This window comes from Centruroides sculpturatus, unplaced genomic scaffold (assembly GCF_000671375.1).
Source record: "Centruroides sculpturatus isolate CEXI.00-Female unplaced genomic scaffold, Cexi_2.0 scaffold3, whole genome shotgun sequence".
In the NCBI taxonomy this organism is placed as follows: Eukaryota; Metazoa; Arthropoda; class Arachnida; order Scorpiones; family Buthidae; genus Centruroides; species Centruroides sculpturatus.
In genome coordinates, this window is record NW_019384366.1 from 2,093,283 (window position 1) to 2,114,463 (window position 21,181).

Below are 21,181 nucleotides of genomic sequence, written 5' to 3' on the forward strand. Positions count from 1 at the left end.
AGATCCTTTAGAAAGTCAGAAACTCAAGGAGAAAGAATGGTCGTTTCTCCCTAGCTCAGTCTGTTTATCCTCTATGTCGATTTCACCGTTGTTTCGGACTTAATTTTCGTTCGGCCATATTATAAAGGTTTTTCGGTATTTTTAATATTAACTTTATCCAGTTTGATGTTGCATCAATACGCGAAACCCGCAACCCCGACGACGACCGAGGAATCTTTCTGAAAAGCGAAATAATATCGAAATCCTAAGAATTTGATTTATTCGTGCGATGGCCGAAAATGGACGAAAAAGATATTTTTTCAAACGAATTTTCGGCAATTTTCGAAGCCTCGAGATGTAGAATTTAAAAATGTCGTCTTTTACCTCTTCACGGTGGACATTCTGCACCATGTAAATGCAGAAGACAATTTATTTATCAAATTCCGAACACAAGAAAATGATTGAAGCAAAATTAAAAAAAAAAATTAATTAAAAAAATAAAATTGATATTTTTAATTCAAACTTTTACGTAATTCGAACATTGTTGACGCGTCTTCTAACGTTTGTTCGAAATTCGTCACAGATGACGATTCACAGTTTGATTGTGTTTGTGGGTCTGGTCGGACGTGCTTTTGTTGTGCTCTTCGATTGCGTTGCTTTTTTTGCGGTTTGCGGACTTTTGCAGAGAAGATTAAATATTTTTCAGGTAAGTCTTATTCCATATTGACCCTTAGACGTAAGAATTTATTTAATATCACTTAGAGAATCGGTCCCAGAAGACATCTCGGCACATCGTTCGATGGTCGACCATTTGCACTTCGGATTCGAATCTTTTAGATTTAAAAAGGCAGCTGCGGTGAGCATTTTGCTTTTCTCGGAAGAATTTTTGACATTAATTCAAGCTTTTGTTTTAATCGATTAATTGCAAATTTTCTTTTTTTTCAGAATGAAGATGTTTGCGTGGTTTCGCCGGAGGTTCCGACGGAAGAATGCGGTGGCGCCGGAGGGAAGGGGTTTCTCGGACGGCTCCGACGAGACGTTCGAGGACCGTTGGCTCGACTGGTCTCTGTCGAATCGATTAGTTCGGTGTCGTTTGAGACCGTCGAGCGAGAAGCAGCGGGTTGTGACGACCTTCCCCCAGTGCGTGTGGCGTGGGATTCTCCTGGAGGCGGGAGAGTTCTGAGTCCATTCCACTTGGCCAAGGTGGTCAGAGATCAGCCGGCCCTAGGCCTTGTTAAAGAAGGCATAGATAGTGACGAGTCCTCTTGGAGTTCGTCTATTTTCGCGAGGTCTGCGTCTCCGTCCGCGCTCGCGACCACGTCTCCACATCGTCTTTCGGAAGTCGGAACGGGGAAGATTCGGAGGAGAGCGCCGCCGAAGTCGAGAAACCGCGGTTTTGCTGCTGTGGGAGGCTGCGGTTCCCTTGGCCTAGGCGGTGATCCTCTTCGATTTTCTCCAACTCGTCCTTTGCACTCGGATGCGACATTCTGACCGGATTCGACACTTTTCACCCGGACACGATACCTTTACTCGGACGTGGCCTTCTCTTACCCGGATGTTCTCACCTCACGGACTTGTCTCCCATACGTGACACTCGATCGACGACAATTGATTTGACTTCCGATTGTGACCACCCTGACGCGACATTCGGCCGACCTTTCTTCCCAAACAGCTGTTATGAAGATTGAGCTTCCGGTTACGGTAGGTTAGGTAGGCAAGGCTAGGTCAGGTCCTTCGCTCTTCTCATAACACTGTTCGGGAAGAAAGACTGTCTGATAAAGGTAATAATGTTGACCTTATGTAATAAATGAACGAACTTCACGTTTTCTCACTGTCTTTGTGTTCTGTAGGAACATTTGGGAGGGAGAAGAATCTCCCAAAGTCTCATCTCTTCGTGGTAAAGTTGGGGAGGGAGGGAGAAGAATCTCCCTCCCCAACTTTACCACGAAGAGGATGAAGTGGTCATTTATCGTACAAGTGAATATTTTTCGAAATCTCCGATGGTAAGAACTCTTTCGTTTCATTTTTTAACACGTCTTATTCTCGTATCGTAATTTACTGTTCTGTTTATAGACATACCGAAGATGTTCTTCGATCACACAAATACACATACACTCACGGACACAACATCACTGTACACGAAGATATATACATCGTTTAACCTTTACTCGAATTCTCGCACTCAAGCACTTACACGTCAAGCGCCTCGTTCTGTTTAATTCTGTTAAAACTTAATGATTGAAACTACAACAAAAAACGATAAAGGAAAACCTGAGGATGGCCTATCCAAATAGGCTCAAAACGTTTGAATAAAGAGAAAAAAAACTCGGCAAGTAGAATTCAGGTGTGTTCATATATTATGAAACTACAACAGACACTGTTATAGCCAACAAAAACTTTTATTTTAAACAAAAAGAAGGAACACTAGAACTTCAAACAAAAAAGGAAAACAAAAAAGGCAAGAAGAAAACAAAAAAGGCGGGAAGAAAAAAGAATAGAGGGAGCTTATAGCAAAAACGATCAGTGTTGCCATTAATCGAATCATGAAAATGTTAATATTTTTATTTTCCAACAAATTCGACACAATGAAACAACCCGAACACTAGCTTCCCACAAATCCAACCCCTGGGTCCTCGTCCCGGGAAGTGGAAACGCCAATTTTAAAGATTAAAACGCTTTAAATTGGCGGCCGAAGGGGCTCTGGTAATCACACCTTGCATGGATTAAATTGAATTTCACACATTAGCATCAATAATCGTTTTGTGATGAATTTTTCTGTTAAATCTCTGGGAATTTACTATGGTAAGAAATTATCTGCGCACGTATTTCAGTATTGCTAACTCTTACCTAAGATCATTAATTAAAGATCTTGGTGCTCATCGTATATTTCATCACACTTGCAATATGGCAGCTGGTGATTTTTTGTTTTGTTTTGTTTATGGAGGGCACGAAGAGAGGACCGTTTTAATATTACCCATGCTTGGTTTCTGAAGATCCACAATTTGGGCTGCCGGGCTGTCTTGACACATCAGGTACAGATTCTTGAACAGTTCAAATTCGATCTCAGAGAGGTAGACTGAAGTCCTAACCGCTCAAACATCCTGCTGTTATCTTCTTATACTAGATATTGAAAGTATAACAAGTAGCGACACTTGCATATAAAGAGTTTCTTATTGTACACTAGACATTTGCACATAAATTGTTTTTAGTTTGCCTGCAATGTACCATATCTCTTACATAATATATTATTTCGGTGAGGAAATGCCATTCATTACCATTTTGTTCACGACGCGTTTTCGGATTTATTGCCAATTATTTGTAACAGATTGGCAGGCTGTCGGATTTCAACGAACTTGGGTGAAGGTTATACATATAACACATAGGAAAGATGGATGGGAGACCGAGCATGTCTCGCTTGGAACGAGTTAGTGCCGGTTCCTATAGGTATGCAGTGCATGCATGCAAGTTTTAGAATACATTTGACAGTCAAACTAAGAGAATGCCAAAGGAAATGTTTTCAAAGTTTCGATCTAAAATTCATCTTCAACATTTTATAAATTTGTCTCTGAATCTGCTACTCATGCTTAAATAAATAAATTTTTTCTGAAGTATAGTTTTGTGAGTTTTATTTATTTACAAATCTATAGAAGTGTATTTTCAAATCAGTCATCTGTCTGCTTCCACAAACAATAATCCTTTAAGTTACAATTCAAGGAATAATCATTTTAATCCTCGCAAGCGATCAATATTATCGCTTGATGTTATATATTAAATATTAAATAAATGCTTTTAAAATGTATGTATTATTTAATTAAAAATAAACTAAATTATTTATTTGAGCAACTTTCATTATCTTTTTTTTTTTTTTTTTTTTTNGAAAAAAATAAATAATAAATTTCAAGTTATAAGTCGGCTAGATGGCCACTGCGATTGGGCCATTTTTTTTTTTTTTTTTTTTACTTTCAATTTGCGCCATTAGAGGGCGAAAATCTCTGTTTTGAAAATCTTAAAATGGCGGCTAAGCGGAGAGCTGAAAGTCAGGTTCCTCCTGAAGAAAGTGATATGTTAGTTATTAGACCACTCGGTGCTGGTCAAGAAGTTGGTAGATCATGTATAATTATGGAATTTAAAGGTAAAAAAATAATGTTAGATTGCGGCATCCATCCAGGTCTTTCGGGAATGGATGCTTTGCCATTCGTCGATTGGATCGAAGCCGACGAAATCGATCTTCTCCTAATATCGCACTTTCATCTTGATCATTGTGGAGCATTACCTTGGTTCTTACAAAAGACGACATTTCGAGGACGCTGTTTTATGACACATGCCACTAAAGCTATATATCGATGGCTATTGGCAGATTATATTAAGGTTAGTAATATAGGGACAGAACAAATGCTTTATACCGAAAGTGATCTTGAAGCAAGTATGGAGAAGATTGAATTGGTTAATTTTCATGAAGAAAAATCAGTAAATGGTATCAAGTTCTGGTGTTACAATGCTGGACATGTTTTGGGAGCAGCAATGTTTATGATTGAAATAGCCGGAGTTAAAGTTCTTTATACGGGAGACTTTTCCTGTCAAGAAGATCGACATTTGCCTGCTGCAGAAATACCCACTGTTCATCCAGATGTGCTTATTGTAGAATCAACTTATGGAACACACATTCACGAGAAAAGAGAAGAACGAGAAGCACGATTTACTGGATTAGTTCATGATATTGTGAACCGGGGTGGAAGATGTCTAATTCCTGTATTTGCTTTAGGAAGAGCTCAAGAACTGTTACTCATATTAGATGAATATTGGTCTAATCATCCCGAACTACATGACATTCCCATTTATTATGCATCTTCCTTAGCTAAGAAATGTATGGCTGTATATCAAACGTATGTAAATGCAATGAATGATCGTATTCGTCATCAGATTGCTATTAATAATCCATTCGTGTTTAAACACATTTGTAATTTAAAAAGTATTGATCATTTTGAAGATGTTGGTCCTTGTGTAGTCATGGCAAGTCCAGGTATGATGCAAAGTGGTCTTTCAAGAGAGTTATTTGAGAGTTGGTGTATTGATGCAAAAAATGGTGTTATCATTGCTGGTTATTGTGTAGAAGGTACGTTAGCAAAACATATTTTAACTGAACCCGAAGAAATTACCACTATGAATGGGCAAAAGCTTCTTTTGAAGATGTCTGTTGATTACATATCATTTTCTGCTCATACGGATTACCAACAGACTAGTGAATTTATTCGAATGTTAAAACCGCCACATATTGTGCTAGTTCATGGAGAACAGAATGAAATGAATCGACTAAAAGCTGCAATCATTAGAGAATATGAAGATGATAATGAAACACAAGTTGAGGTTCATAATCCAAGGAATACACAGAGTGTAGAATTATATTTTCGAGGTGAAAAAACAGCTAAAGTCATGGGCAGTTTAGCAGTAGATCCTCCAACTCCTGGACATAAGGTTTCAGGTATACTTGTGAAAAGAAATTTTAGTTATCATCTTCTTGCTCCCACTGATCTTTCAAAATATACTGACATGGTTATGAGTGTCGTAAGTCAAAGACTTAGTATTTATTTTACTGGAAACTTCCAATTATTGCACTTTTATTTAAATCAACTGTCTGGTGATGTGGAAGTTATAGATATCAAAGGGAAAAAAGCTCTTAAGGTTTTCAAAAAGATAATGCTAACTCAAGAAGGAAGAAGAATTACATTGGAATGGAATGCCAGTCCTGTTAATGACATGTATGCAGATGCTGTGGTAGCTGTAATATTAAAAACAGAATCATCCATGTTAGGCTCAAAGGCTATACCACCTGTTTTTAAAGTGGACAAAATGCATTATACAGAATGTTTAATGGAAATGTTAGGAAATATGTTTGGAGAAGAATCTGTTAGCAAAATTGTTAAAAATGATAGAATGATGATAACCGTTGATGGTAAATGTGTCACAATTAATCTGAGAACTCAAGAAGTTAAATGTGATGAAGATGAAGGTCTGCAGCAAACAATAAGCACAGCAGTAAAAAAACTGTATATTTCTTTAGCTCCCATGAAAATTTAAATTTTTGTTTTTTTATAACATTATTAAACATAATGTGAAAAATGTAATNCCTGTTGGCATAATGTCTGAAAAACTCAATAAATAAATATAAGAAACATACTTCAACCTGAAATACATTGTTTTGTACAACCTGAAAAACATTCAAAACTTCCTAAAGATGAAATTCATACAATTCCAAAAATATTTTAAGATATGATTAAGTTTTAAATCTTTATAGAAAATATTGTTTATAAAATTGATATAGTATTAATTTTTAATATATGTGAAAAAAATTAAGCAGAAGAAAATTATGAATGAAAAATATGCTTTAATATAATATAACATACCATAAATTAATGCGTAGAAATTAGTATAGTTAGCTTCATATATTTGTACAATTTATCGTTTTGAATATTATGAAGTAGGACAAATGAGAACCCGCAAAGTACACATAGAAAATATATTCGTGTCTTACATATGTATTCGGATTATTACACGCATGATATATATCAATATATACACAATATATGGAAAACTACTGTATATTCTTTAATTACTTTTGCTGTATTTACAATGAATATTTCTAAGTAATTAGTTCCTTTGTGATTTTAAGAACAACACGAACTTCAGAATTTTTTTACTGTTAAGCATTTTTGTTTTTCAAAAAGATAATTCATGCCAGGAAGTGAGAAATATTTCTTACTTCCTGATGAAAATTAAAATGCATGCCAGAATCATCCTCCTGGCATACATCTATTTCCTTACAACAAGTATTTGCAGTCTATATCTTTACAATTTTTAATGCTTTTCTTGAATTTAAGTTTCATTTTGTATTTTCGGATAATATTAAACAAAACTTAAGATTTTTCAGGAGCATTTTTGGAGTTTCGTGAAAATGATTTGATTTGATTTGACATCATCTTTGTAAACAATGTTATTGGAGTTATTCGATCGAATCAAAATACAGTATTAAATTTTACGATGTAAATATTTAAAAAATAATAAATAAATAAACTAAAAGAAAATTTCATTACAAATATCAAAATTACAGTCTGTAATTTTAAGTAAATTACAACCAATATTTTTTTTCAAAACGCCTTTGTTAAGGAAGCTCTTTAAACACGAATCTATTTCATATTGCTTTTATTACTGCAAAAACCTTTTAGAAACTTTCAGGTTCTTGATAAAGAACATGTCGTTGGTGCACAAGAATAGTGACACAACTCAAAAATTTCCAATTTCGAGTTTATTGTAGAAATGTATAGCAAACTTCCCATATTTTTATGTGGAAGAACGAACACTAATATTTATTTCCAAAAAAGATTTGAAAATTTTAAAAATCCAAGATCATGACAAAGCCTTGTAGGAAACAAAAAACTTTTAAATGGCTGTTCTGGAAGATCTATTTTTTTTTTTTTTTTAGTTGTATCTATTCTTGTGCACCAACGATGTGTGAAAATAAATATTACAATACCGATTAGGGGAAAACTGTACCTTGGAACATTTTCGTAATTAATACTTCTTGTGGCGTCTATCGGGAAACAATCAAAACATCTCGTAACATTGTCACGGTTCTGTAATCCAATTTTTGGACGAATAGCCAGTATTTTCGCAGATGCAGTTGAGGTCAAAAGGTTTTTTTTTTTTTTTATCTGTTTGTAAAATTCTAATGTATAGTACGTACAGTACAATGATTGACAACAATAGATATCGTCAGACGGCAAAACTAATGATATTAGCTCACGGATTACATGGGGTAAGATATAACGGTATTCTCGAGTTTCCAGCATTAATTGGAGGCAACATATTTACTTTTCTTCTCAACCATTTTTTGTTGCTTAAAACGTACATCCTGCATCTTGAAACATTGTTCATATTCAATATATTAAAATATTACGTCCAATTATTTTTCAGGCGAAAATGCCAAGCAATAAATCTTGTATCCAGACTAACAACAGCTACAGAAACTTGAAAAAAAGGTCACAGACCACACTTTCGTCTTTACAATGTTATTATAAATGATAAAAAGTATCCGGACAAATGGATTTATGTTTGGGATTAATTAATCCATTATGTTATACTATTTTTATTGTATAGACCAGGGGTGGCGAACCTACAAGTATGTTCTGTGGCACGTAGGGAGAAATTATCTGGCACGCGACGTATCATATGATTTCGATTTATCATCTATCTTTTTCAATCACGCTTTCGGCTTATCACCCGAGCATTCTTTTTCAATCAGCTTTTTTGCATTTATTCTAATTAAAGCGTATTCGTTTAATTTATTTAATTATTGTTATTCGAAGTTTAAAACTTTGGCACGCATAAACATCTAAGTATGCTTATATATGGCACGCGGTCTTAAAAGGTTCGCCACTCCTGGTATAGACTATAGTGTTCCAAGGTAAAAGAGTTCGTGCCTCGCCAACTGTCTGGACAAATGGAGTTTTCCGAGTTTTTTTTATGTTTATAACACCGAAACATGAATTCATTAGGTGTTATATATGTTTATAAACGTTTTGTGATGCAAAAGTATGAAAATCCTTTTCGAATTCGGAAAAGTTTAAATTTTGATTATAATCTTCTTAAATATATTTACATAGAAAGAATAAAGTGCCATTTTATTCATTTTTCGAAAAAATATTGAAACCCAATCATTTACGCCACCTGTCGGAGCAACGTGGAATTTATAAAGAAAATATACAACGTGAACGTAATGGAGAAAATGTATTTTTCTTAAATTCCTGAAATTAGCAGTTTAAAAGGAATAAAATGGAGGAAATTATAATAACAGAATCGTTAAGAAATGTAAGTAACTTGAATACTTTTATTTTTGATCAATTAATAAATAAATTATGAACATATGCTAACTCTACAATATATTTAAGTACAAGTTACTTTAGGTCAAATATATATTTATACACTTAATATACAACAGTATTTGTCATTTTAAATGCATTATTTTATAAATGGCTTTTATATCATTTAATTTATTTTACAGGAAAAAATTAAATTGATTGATAAGAATCAACTGCAAAAAACAAATCATTATTTCTAAAAACAGTAGAAAAAGTATTACTATTGGCTTTTAAAGTACTTATTCTGCTTATGTGAATGGATGAAATGAATAAATATGCCAAATTTTTAAGAAACTTTGAATGGTGCCTACAAGGTTTGGTGATTAATGTTTGGGACTATGTGAATTTAATATGAAACTACATACTTCGGGCAGTATTGTAGTTAAGTTTTTCTTTTATGAATATAGAATGAAGTATTGGAGACTGTATACTGTATCATCTGATTGTTATATAATTCAGATATACATTTTTCTAAATATTGGAGGTTTTGTTGTGCCTATTTCCACCCAAATGTGAAATCCACTTGATTCCATTTCAAATAAATATTTGAGAGAGGTACTTTTGTAGATAGTTGTGGTGTTGATGTCAATCACAGCACGACTGTCTACATGATTGTCTCTTCTCGTATTTGTGGATGCGAATTAAGTACTTTTTAGATGTTAATTCTGGTATGAAAATGGCATATCTTTATTATTTCCTAAACAAAGGAGTAAAATTATCAGAAATAAATAAATTTCATAAGTTATATTACATAATATTCTGATGTTTACACAAGTAGGTATGATATTTATTAATCTTGCAGTAGGTAAAGAAAGAATTCTCCTGTTGGCATAATGTCTGAAAAACTCAATAAATAAATATAAGAAACATACTTCAACCTGAAATACATTGTTTTGTACAACCTGAAAAACATTCAAAACTTCCTAAAGATGAAATTCATACAATTCCAAAAATATTTTAAGATATGATTAAGTTTTAAATCTTTATAGAAAATATTGTTTATAAAATTGATATAGTATTAATTTTTAATATATGTGAAAAAAATTAAGCAGAAGAAAATTATGAATGAAAAATATGCTTTAATATAATATACAATGAAAAAGTAATAAAAAAGAAAATAATATATTTTTGTAAATTTTTTGTTTAGAATCTTCAAAATTTGATAAATAATGAAAGTGCAAACAAGGAGAAGACAGGAATAATAACTGGAAGCATCCTGGATGGAACAATTATATGCTTAGGATGTTCTCTGACAGATAAACATCTTCCTGTGGGTATTCAAGTTGTTGGTTCATTTTTTCAAATGTTACCTGAAGAAGTCACAGAAATACTAGTTCAGCAAACGTTAGAAAACTATGTAACAAATTATGAGGTTGGTTTTATATTATTTGATAAAACATAATTTAATTTAATCTGTAATAAATATTAAAATTAAAAAATTACATAGTTTAAATATTCCAAACTAATTTCTCAAAATATAATTAAGATTATTTAGGTCTGTTACAAGTGTAAAATCTAAATATTTGAAAAATAAGATAAGAGCTAGATTGCTGAAAAAGGAAAGGTGCCTGTCATTCTGAAGGACATGTGTTACAAAATGGATTGGGTTCCACAGGAAGTTTTAATGAATGGTTTGGTTGAAACATGTTTGGTTCCATCTATAATTAACCAGCTGTCTAGAACTGCTTTGCTGTAGATCTAGTTGAGTCCATAATGGGCTAATTAAAAAATTTTCCTTAATACTTACAGAACAAAGTTTTGTAATTTTTTAAAACAATTTCAATTAATTAAATTTCAACAATTTCAAAAATTTTTTTAAACAAATCTCTTTCAAAAATTATTAAATCTGTTTTTAGAACAAAGTTTTAAAAACAGATCTAATAATTTTTGAAAGAGATTTGTTTTAAAAAATTTTTAAATTTAAAACAAAACTTGTTATATTTAATCTATTTTACATATTTTTCTTAATTGTATATTTTGTGATGAATTTTTTACACATCAATCAATTTTTTAATCATTCACAATGATGGTCATGAGACTTTCTGCTCTTAATATAGTTGTCTTTTTGGGTCTTAGTTCTCAAATTTTGAAGGACCACAATATTCTCATTAAAAATAACATGAATATTTTCAAATTATTTTGTTTTATGATTATTACAAAATAAATGATAAATTTTGAATATGATGATTTCAGAGCAGTGATGAAACTGCTATTAAGTATGATTAAATGATGCTTAAGGGCCCATGACATAAGGATGCCCAGTCCAAGCCCTTTCTCATATTTATCATTTTCTTTGGAAAAGTATAAATAAGAGAAGTTTTTTAATTACATAAGCAAAGTATTTATATTTTTTTGTATTTGTTTTATATATAAGTGTCTGCTAATTAATTTAGACAGTTTTTAAAGTTTGTTTTTTGTGATTATACTTATCATTTTACAACACTGCAAAAAATATGACAACACTTTACACTATATCACTATTATGATAATATATTATACAAATAAAATAACAATAAAAATACCAAAATATTGTTATTTTTGTAATTTTTTATCTTTTATTTTTTGTTGTCTAGTAATTTTTGTTTGTTTATAAATCTTTTTGTACGTTACATTTTAATTTTTTTTTCGTTCAACATCAAATTTGCTTATAACAAAACAAAGTTTTAATATGCCTACCTATATTTTCTAACAATTAAAAATTTTAAATTTCCATTCCATCATGTGGAGGGGCTAATCCCTAAGTTTTGAAGGATCCTTTAATGTGAAGGAACTGAATATCAGTTAGTCTTTATATCATTTTTCTAAATACATTCATCTTATGGCTGTAATCATTATTCTAATAATCATTAAAGCACACTAACATTGTAGTATTGCAGTGGTTAAATTGAACAATCAACTCAGCATCTTAACAACTGTGAAACTGTTTTACTTCTCAAAGAAAATTCAAATTAGTGATAAAAAAAGGGATATTTTGGAAATTAAGTGTGTTTTGATATTATGTTTTTATTATATTTAATGGTACTTTTAATTTATTTGTATAATAAAAGCTCATTACATGGGTTGACTCCCATATCACATACTTGCCATTACTGAATATTGGATATCTGATTTTAGGCTACTTTATTCTTGTCCAAAGTTGCATTTTCTTTCTTTACTTTTATTTGAAGTTATTTTACCACTTTCAGTGTTATTATGGCCATAGTAAACAAAGAAAGGCATAGTATGCAGAAGAGTGACAAAAGTCTATTTGACTGTGAAAAATAAGGAGTTGGATTTTCTGAAAGTTTCAAAGACATATGATGTCTCTAAAAGTACATTAGAAATCTATATGAAGAACCTTTTTTGGTTGTTTATGATATTTCTTTTCATGTGCACAAGTTTTTATTGTATGAGTTCTTTTTGTTAATGTTTTTTTTAGGGCAGTCCTCTCTTGCTTAATATGGCATTACTGTATTANTATCAAAGACAGAAACAGAGCAAGAAGCAAATATTTGACTTGTCAAAAGTATATAAAATTTAAGTAAAAATATAATAATCTGAAAAAATTTTACTTTAAGAAAAATATATTTAATTACAGCAAGAAGTTCTAAATTTTGATATTTTACTTCAAACAACAGGAGATCAACAAAACTTCACTCCTGTCATCCATTATCAAAGAAGTAAGTAAAGTATTACTTATGTGATTTTTTTTTTTATTTCTGATATTAGTTTACAAAAATTTATGACTATTGTAGATATATTTATTCTTATAAACTGAAAACATAGATGAGATGCAAGCTAAATTTGGTAGAAAGCCTACCTTTAATTCTGAAGTTGAAGGTGAGTTGTTTATAAAATAGTTTTGAAGTGCAGAGCAACTGATATGAGTCATAGCATTTCAATTGGAAATTAAAAATCATATTCCATATAAGTTTTGTAATAAAAGCCAAGCAGGAAAAAAATGGATGTCAGCTTTTTAAGAAGATGCTTGCAACTGTCATTCCTGCCTGACACCTGAAGTTCCCCATAGTTACACTATAAAGGGTTTTATCAAATGAAAAGTGTCATATTTTTTGATAATATCTCAGGACCTGAATTTGCAAAGATGAGGTATGACTCACACATATTGGCTATCTGATATTTAGGTTAGGGTTGCTATAAGTTTGAAAAGCAACATTATAAAAATTGATGAATACCCAGCATTGAAAGTAGTAGGTACTATGGAAAATAAGAGAATATTTCTAATTAAATTAATTTTATTGAATTATTAACTATTGAACATTTTTTTTAATTATTATTTGTTATTAGGTTACATATTTCAACTAAGTTTTGTTAGCCTCTTATTGCCCACGAGGCAGAAAGAGAAAAAATACTAAACAAAAGCAAGCTAGACTATGGCCAGATATAATCAGTGATTGCACAAAATCATCAATAGTTTTGAAACTATTGCAAAGTATTGCACACGGCCACAAAACACAAAGTATGTGCCAAAGATTACTATATGTGTTCCATGTGAGATTGTGAGGATAGTTAGAACATGCATGCACAACAGCTGTCATTTACAATTGTTATTTGACTTTTAAAATACAAATCTGAATATTTTTGTAAAATGAACAAATTGGGACAATTTGGGAAGATTTTCTAATAGGGACAAAGTATTCTAAATTGGGAAAATCCTGAAAAATCGGGACAGCAACTCTAGTCTTATTGGATATCTAATAATAATATCCTCTTTGATCGAGTAACAGATTTTCCATTTTTTAAAACAGCCAATAATTGTATCTTTTAATGCTATAATTACTAAATTTGTTTTAAAATCTTAAACAAATCTTTAATGTTAACCAGCCATAATGTAAACCAAATTTTAATTGTCTCTAATGACCTTTTTAACTTTTGATTGCATTAATCAAAAATTATTCGATATTGGGTCCTACCATATTTTGCTTAAGAGACAAAAATTTCTAGTTATGTCAGAGTGTGTTTTTCTTATTCTCATTACCACAATAATTATTCACAATAACTATTATGAAATTTGAAGTTCTGATCCTTTGATAAGACATTTATTAATTTTGACTCTCAGTTATGTAAAGTTAGCCACTGCTACTGATAATATAATGTTTCTTTTAACTAGAATAATCTTCTTACAATATATAGATTCAAACAATGTACAGAAGTATATATAAACACATCATATCTGTTGTGTAAGTTTGTATGCAAAAATTGTAATAGTTATTGATTTAAATTAATTTTTATTTTTGAAATTAAAATTTTTGTTATAGAAAATGGTTCTTGTGATGCCAAAATATATCATGGATAAACAAAATTTAAATTATTTGCAATTAAAGCAAAACTAATTTTGATCCTTAGTAAAATGGAACAATACAAAATAATGAACTTGATAACAAGTTCATTATTTTGTATTGTTCCATTTTACTAAATAAACACTTTATAATAATCAAAGGATATTTTATTTTTATGACACATTTCTTTACACTTTTTGATTTCTTTGTTATATTATTATCTACCTTCAGAGTGTACATTTTTACTTGCATGCTTTTACAAACTGTCATAATCTTTCCATTATTTTCGTATTTTATCTTACCAAGTACTTTCTTGTTAACTCTAGGTATATAACCTACATTATACTCTGGATAGTCAGATATATCAAAGTAATTTATCATTTCTTCCATTCTTCGTACCAATCATCAGCTATTCAAAGCTGCATGAGAAATGTCTAACAATACCTGGGATAAAATACTGTATGAAAATGGATATTATTTGAGACAGAAAATCTATTGAAATAATTGCAATAATTATAGAATTATAGCTCATTAATATGCCTTGTATTTCTTTAACTAACTAATCTTCTAGGTAGTTATCACTGATGTATACTGATCCAGCTTTCGTGTTTACAAAAGAAGGTTGGCTCCAGTATAGGAAGGATAAGTTTCTATTATTCAAAAATCATTGAAATAAACAAAATTATTACCAAAAGGAAGTTGATTAATTTATTTTTTGTACTTTTTTCTTGCATTTAATTAAAAGTTATCACTAATAATTATATATTATTTTATTTTTCAAAATATTTTAATGTTTGAAGCATATTTTATAAGATAGTCATTTAACATATAATGATATCAGTTACATTGTATGAAGTTTGACATAAAAATAGTGTTTTTTGAACAGATGGGTGTTTAGGAAAAGTTAAACATATAAATTATAAACTTAAAAAGTATTAATACAAATAGTATAATATAGAATTATTTTACTTCTTTTACTTTGACTTTTTGAATAAGAAAAAGAAATGTATGGTTTTTGTTCCTTGGTTTATTGTGTTATACAAATACTTTTTAAATTTGAATTTCTTTTGTTATGTAAATTTTATATTAATATATAAGAAGAAAATAAATATAGTATACATGTATAAAATATTGGGAAATTATTAATTAAAAATTAATTAATTTAATTATAATATTTTAATTTATAAATTTTATAAACTTATTTTAAGTTTTTGAGATGTATTTAGCAGTAATAAATTCAATTTTTTATCCATTTAAAAAAATTTTTTAAGTATATGTTAAGTGATTTTTACTTTTTTAATTACTGATTTTTATACTTGTGTAGATTAATGATTTTAGTTATGAAATGCCTTTAGATTGCCAATTTAGTATAGAAGCATAGAGAAAATTATTAGAAATTCATAATTATTTTTAATTTTTAATTGTATATTTATTTTCCTTTCAGGAACTGTCAAATATTGAATATGGTATCTTATTATTTGTTTCAAAAATTCCATCAAGCAAAGATATTAATATTGAAGCAAGACTCTATTCACCTTCAGCTCTAATAATTGGAGATTCTGTTCCTATTACTATTTCAGATACAATCTTACAGAAATTCTTATTGCTCAGAGCAAGAGGTGAAATTGAATTATCATTTGAAATTGCTGATAATGAAAAAGGTAAATTTTTTATAAATATCAAGTATCAAAATAAACTGATAAATAACAATGACTTTATATTTTGACAGAATTTCAAGGATTGTCTTTAACATCAGCTATTGAAAAATTGCAAAGTGTATTTTCTGATTTTTCAACTTTTCACTTAAGAGATTCATTATTGCTGTTGCTAAAAAATGACCAAATGATCGATGGTTTAACATGTTGCAATTTGAAGGACTGTATAGAAGCAAGTGATAATTATCAAAGACAGAAACAGAGCAAGAAGCAAATATTTGACTTGTCAAAAGTATATAAAATTTAAGTAAAAATATAATAATCTGAAAAAATTTTACTTTAAGAAAAATATATTTAATTACAGCAAGAAGTTCTAAATTTTGATATTTTACTTCAAACAACAGGAGATCAACAAAACTTCACTCCTGTCATCCATTATCAAAGAAGTAAGTAAAGTATTACTTATGTGATTTTTTTTTTATTTCTGATATTAGTTTACAAAAATTTATGACTATTGTAGAGGTTTTTCAAAGTGTTACTATACCTTTATTTCTTGATGTAATGGCTGTTGTACAAGAAACACTTCCTATTTCCAAACTGGTTAATATGCTAATGGATGGTATTGTTCATCAGTTAGATGAAATTAAGCTATGTCTTTTAAAATTTAAGCAGGTATATAGCAAATAATTATTCTTTGTATTAGAATAGATAATATTAATGTTGTCCTAAAATATGTTACTTTTTTCAGGGAACAGAATATTTTACACCAGTTTCTTATTATTTTTGGCCAATAACAAGTAATTATCCAATATCAATTACTTATCCACATAGTTTAAATGATAAGCAGCTAGGTAAGTTGTTTTGATATTCAGTATAAAAAAATCTCTGTTGAAAACATCATAAATTGCAAACAATTTATTCTTAGAGTCTTATCGAAAAGAACTACATCAACAATTACTGCTACCACTTGACAAACCATTATTACGTTTAAGTAATAAAAAAATATTCATAAACGACTTAAATGAACCGTATTTAACTAACACTCATGTTGGTCTAGCTTCTTCAGGCAGTAAGTATTATGTAAATTAAAGTATTTTATATTATTTCATATTGAAATTTCCTTTTTAATATAGTACAAAATGGTAAACCTTCTATTATTTGGGGAACATACACCTATCATCATTATATGCAAGACAGAATTGACGATAATGGTTGGGGTTGTGCATATAGATCATTGCAAACCATCATATCTTGGTTCCGACATCAAGGTTATACAGATGTTGCTATACCTACACACAAAGAAATTCAGCAGGTATTATATAGTAGCTGATGTTGAACTGCTTTGAAATAATATAGAATAGGAATTTAACTATTATTCTTAGTTTTTTTTTTTTTAAACAATGTCATTATGCTAAAATATTGAAGTGAATATTTTGATGTTTTCATGCAAAGTTAGTTGTGCATGTACTGTTTGTGTGAAGAAAGCATTACAGAAGAATGTAATGGTATTGAATGAGAATAGTACGAGGGTCGTCCCAGAAGTACCCGACCTGACATAGATGGCAGTACTTGTTTGAAAAAAAAACGACTGTGTTGGAAAGTATCAACCTTATAAAGCTTAAGTTTGAAGTTTGAAGACTTTACATTGTATAGTATTTTTTGGCAGCCATAAATAGTGAACAATCTCAGTGAATTTGTAAACATGGAAAAACTTTGTCATCGTTATGTGATACAATTTGAAAGGTTCAGTCCAACCAATATTAAAGCTGAGCTAGATTCTACTCTGGGGGAGTCTGCTCCCTTGTTTACAACAATAAAATATTGGGTGGCCGAGTTTAAACGAGGCCGTACAAGCTGCCAAGACGAACATCGTAGTGGTCAACCAAGTGAGGTGACCATGCCAGAAATGGTGGAAAAAATCCACAAAATGGTATTGGATGACAGTCAACTCAAAGTGCGAGAGCTAGCAGACATGATAGGCATTTCAGAAAGTGCTGTAGATTGCATTTTAACTGAAAATTTGGACATGAGAAAGCTGTGCGCAAGATGGGTGCCGTGTTTGCTCACAATGGGACAAAAACAGCGTCGTGAGGATGTTTCAATCGAGTCTTTGGCAATGTTTCACAGCAACAAAGCCGAGTTTTTGCATTGATTCATAACCATGGATGAAACATGGGTCCATCACTTCACACCTGAGATGAAAGAACAGTCGAAACAATGGACTGAAAGGGGAGAATCAGCTCCAAAGAAGGTGAAAACAGTTCCATCTGCTGGCAAGGTCATGGCATCAGTTTTCTGGGATGCGCCCAGGAAAAACAATCAACAGCAAGTATTATGCGAACTTATTGCAGCGCTTGAGTGATGAAATCAAGAAAAAACGGTCACATTTGGCGAAAAAGAAAGTGTTGTTTCATTAAACAATGCACCAGTTCACACATCCGTTATTGCGATGGCCAAAATCAATGAGTTAAGGTTCAAATTGTTTCCTCACGCACCCTATTTGCCAGATTTAGCCCCCTTGGATTATTTTCTCTTTCCAAACTTAAAAAAATGGTTTGGTGATAAAAGATTTACCAACAATGAAGAGGTGGAGTCTGCGGTTGATAGCTATTTTGAGAAGCTTGACAGTTCTCACTATAAACAGGTGATCGAAGCTATTGTACATTGCTGAAAAAGTGTATCGAGCTAAAAGGAGACTATGTTGAAAAATAAGGATATGTTTTACCAAATTTTTTGTGTCTTCTTTGTTAGGTCGGGTACTTCTGGGACTACCCTCGTATTTCTATTTTTAAAATAGACTTTAAACGATACTAAAATTAGTTTATAATTTTAGTATTGCTTTATCCATTTCAAACTTAAGATAGATTAGGTCTAGAAATTATTTAAATATATATAAAAGAAATTTTTTGTAATGGCGGTGTGTGTATATATGTACAGTTTAACCCGATTATAACATCATCAGATGTAACGACAACCCTAATATAATGTCAAATTTTTATCTGTCTCATGATTTTACTATACTAGATAATGTTAAAAAACCCACTTGTAACAACATAAAATCCTGTTTTAACGTCATATTTAAAGCACACCCAGATTTACAAAATTAGATTACAAATTTTATTTAACAAAGAAAATATAGTGCATGTACTTTGTGTTCAGTTTATAGGGACAGAGTCCACTTCCTAGAACGACTGTGGGTGGTACTCTCACCACCTGACTTCAGTGGGATGAGGTTTGTCATATCTTTAAACAACATGACGATCAGTTAGTCTGCATAGTTACTCATGTTATTTTATACAGATGCAGATATTGTTGAGCAAATTAAATCTTCAGATGAAAAAAATGATGATGAAGATAAAACATCTGACTGAGAAAATGAAGTGCCGTCAACCAGGGAAGTGCATAATGCAATAAGATTATTGAAAATGTTTTACAGGTCTCAGAAAACTTCATTGAAAATAATGAATAAAGTGTATGATTTAGAAAATGACATTGATAAACAATTTTTAGGTGAAAAACACCTGCAATATAAAATAACTGACTTTTTATGTGAATATTGTTAGTGTGTCTTTTTAATTGGCATACATTAGTTTAACCTTTTGTTGCTTTTTGATTTGACATTATTCTCAAAACCAGAAGTGCCACCATTATCAAAACTTAAGACAAATAGAAATTTCTTATAAAAGGTAATTTTTGAAATTTTTAATTATATCGATGTAAACTTAAACATAAAAATGTAAATAAAATTGATTTAAACATTTAGTTTGCACTTTTATACATATGATAATAAATGATTATTACCATTATAGATAAAATATACTGTATTACCATTAAGAAATAATTTTATGGTAATACATATGATGTTAAATTAGAATGGATTTTATAATAGATTCTTAAACACGCTTGGTACTTTTTACGGGACTGAAATTATGACTGCAGATAACGACACTCAGTTATAACTTCAAAAAATTGCCAGTCCGATGGATGGCATTATAATCGGGTTAAACTGTATATATATAATCATACAATATATTGATTTACCTAATTTTATATAATAAATTTTACATAATGAAATGTTTACAAAATTTTTTTTCAGGAAAAAATCAATTTTTATAAATTTATTTTAATAAATATTCTTTCAGTTTTGTTTTTTTGTATTCTCACAGTGGCCAAACTGATTTACTGTAAACTTTATTCCCTAAAAAAATACAAAAATATGATGATTACATAAAAGCTATACTATTGAAACATTATATTTGTGCTCCTGTTGGAAAATGAAATACAAAAAATATTTAAGATACTCTGTCTGTAGAATAGGATAAATCATTTAATTTAATTTATAGGCTTTAGTAACTCTGGGAGATAAACCATCATCATTTGTGGGTTCAAAAAAATGGATTGGTTCTCAAGAAGTCAGTTATTGCCTGAATCATTTTATTGGAGTAAGTATGTGAAATGTAAGCATTTCAAAATATTTTGAAACTTACTATTAAAATATTCTAGGTGACATCCAAAATAATGTTTGTTAGTTCTGGTTCTGAGCTGGCAAATAAGGGTAGAGAATTATCCAGTCATTTCTCAACACAAGGTACTCCAATTATGATAGGTAATTATAATTTTTATAATTTGCAACATATAGTGTATTTTATTTTTGAAATATAACCTCCAGGATGGTGGATGCCCTTAACATTTTTTAAGTAAATTTATTATTATAGAAATCTAAACTAGATCATACAGTTCAAGATTGTAATTGAATATTGACATTTTTAATAAATTGTTTCATTCAAATTAAATGCAATATAAATTGATATTTCTTATTAGTTAATGTTTATGATGCCTTTTAATTATAATTTTCAATTTAGTTAATTTCTATTCTATTAAAAGCAATGTTACAGTAACATGCAATAATTTTATCTAATATTAATGGTAGTTTTACAAAACTTGTGTTTTATTATTTTAAAAATCCAATTATAGTTCAAATAAAATCAGTGTATAAATTATAGAATTTAAATTTTTTCAGGTGGTGGTATGTTAGCTCATACAATACTTGGAGTGGATTTTAACGAAAGTAGTGGGGAACTAAAATTCCTGATCCTAGATCCACATTACACTGGGTCCGAAGATATCAATATAATTCAAAATAAGGTATTTCATTTTATTTCCTGTATTAGCTTTTGGTCAAGTACAGTATTAGAAAACTTTTTTCTTTTCAGGGTTGGTGTGGATGGAAAGATCCTTCTTTCTGGGATGCTTCAGCATTTTATAATTTATGTATGCCTCAACGTCCAATAGAAATCTAAATTCACACTAGAGTCAATATATATTAATGCACAAATTTATTTTTGTAACTTATATA

At 30.3% G+C, this 21,181-nt stretch overlaps 3 protein-coding genes across 4 annotated transcripts; all 3 read left to right on the forward strand.

Moving 5' to 3' along the window:
- The first annotated feature begins 581 nt into the window (after positions 1–581).
- LOC111642711 lies at positions 582–1,847 on the forward strand. Of its 2 annotated transcripts, XR_002754588.1 has the most exons (3): positions 582–835; positions 925–1,760; positions 1,830–1,847. XR_002754588.1 is itself a non-coding variant. In XM_023389093.1 (2 exons), the coding sequence occupies exons 1-2, from the start codon at positions 779–781 to the stop codon at positions 1,468–1,470; spliced, it is 603 nt and encodes a 200-aa protein (XP_023244861.1). In that variant the 5' UTR covers positions 582–778; the 3' UTR covers positions 1,471–1,823. The 2 variants fall into 2 exon arrangements, 1 of the variants encoding a protein (XP_023244861.1); XM_023389093.1 differs by lacking the exon at positions 1,830–1,847 and having other exon boundaries at positions 925–1,823.
- A 2,143-nt stretch (positions 1,848–3,990) lies between these two features.
- Positions 3,991–6,091, forward strand: LOC111612627 (cleavage and polyadenylation specificity factor subunit 3-like). Its single transcript, XM_023353870.1, has one exon. It carries the CDS (start codon positions 3,991–3,993, stop codon positions 6,052–6,054), a length of 2,064 nt encoding a protein of 687 aa, XP_023209638.1. The 3' UTR covers positions 6,055–6,091.
- A 2,496-nt stretch (positions 6,092–8,587) lies between these two features.
- On the forward strand, positions 8,588–21,174 carry LOC111612638 (ufm1-specific protease 2-like). The gene is made up of 13 exons (XM_023353880.1): positions 8,588–8,841; positions 10,039–10,263; positions 15,615–15,831; positions 15,900–16,117; positions 16,190–16,271; positions 16,346–16,497; positions 16,574–16,676; positions 16,751–16,894; positions 16,959–17,137; positions 20,169–20,267; positions 20,329–20,431; positions 20,846–20,970; positions 21,039–21,174. Exons 1-13 carry the CDS (start codon positions 8,806–8,808, stop codon positions 21,123–21,125), a joined length of 1,770 nt encoding a protein of 589 aa, XP_023209648.1. The 5' UTR covers positions 8,588–8,805; the 3' UTR covers positions 21,126–21,174.
- Positions 21,175–21,181: the final 7 nt, after the last annotated feature.

Bases quoted from the DNA above. Each gene is read 5' to 3' on its own strand.
- LOC111642711 (XM_023389093.1), top strand. From the start codon at position 779: ATGGTCGACCATTTGCACTTCGGATTCGAATCTTTTAGATTTAAAAAG. The intron at 836-924 runs GTGAGCATTTTG...CTTTTTTTTCAG, and splicing joins GATTTAAAAAGGCAGCTGCG to AATGAAGATGTTTGCGTGGT.
- LOC111612627 (XM_023353870.1), top strand. From the start codon at position 3,991: ATGGCGGCTAAGCGGAGAGCTGAAAGTCAGGTTCCTCCTGAAGAAAGT.
- LOC111612638 (XM_023353880.1), top strand. From the start codon at position 8,806: ATGGAGGAAATTATAATAACAGAATCGTTAAGAAAT. The intron at 16,118-16,189 runs GTATATAAAATT...ATTTAATTACAG, and splicing joins AAATATTTGACTTGTCAAAA to CAAGAAGTTCTAAATTTTGA. The intron at 20,971-21,038 runs GTATTTCATTTT...TTTTCTTTTCAG, and splicing joins TCAATATAATTCAAAATAAG to GGTTGGTGTGGATGGAAAGA.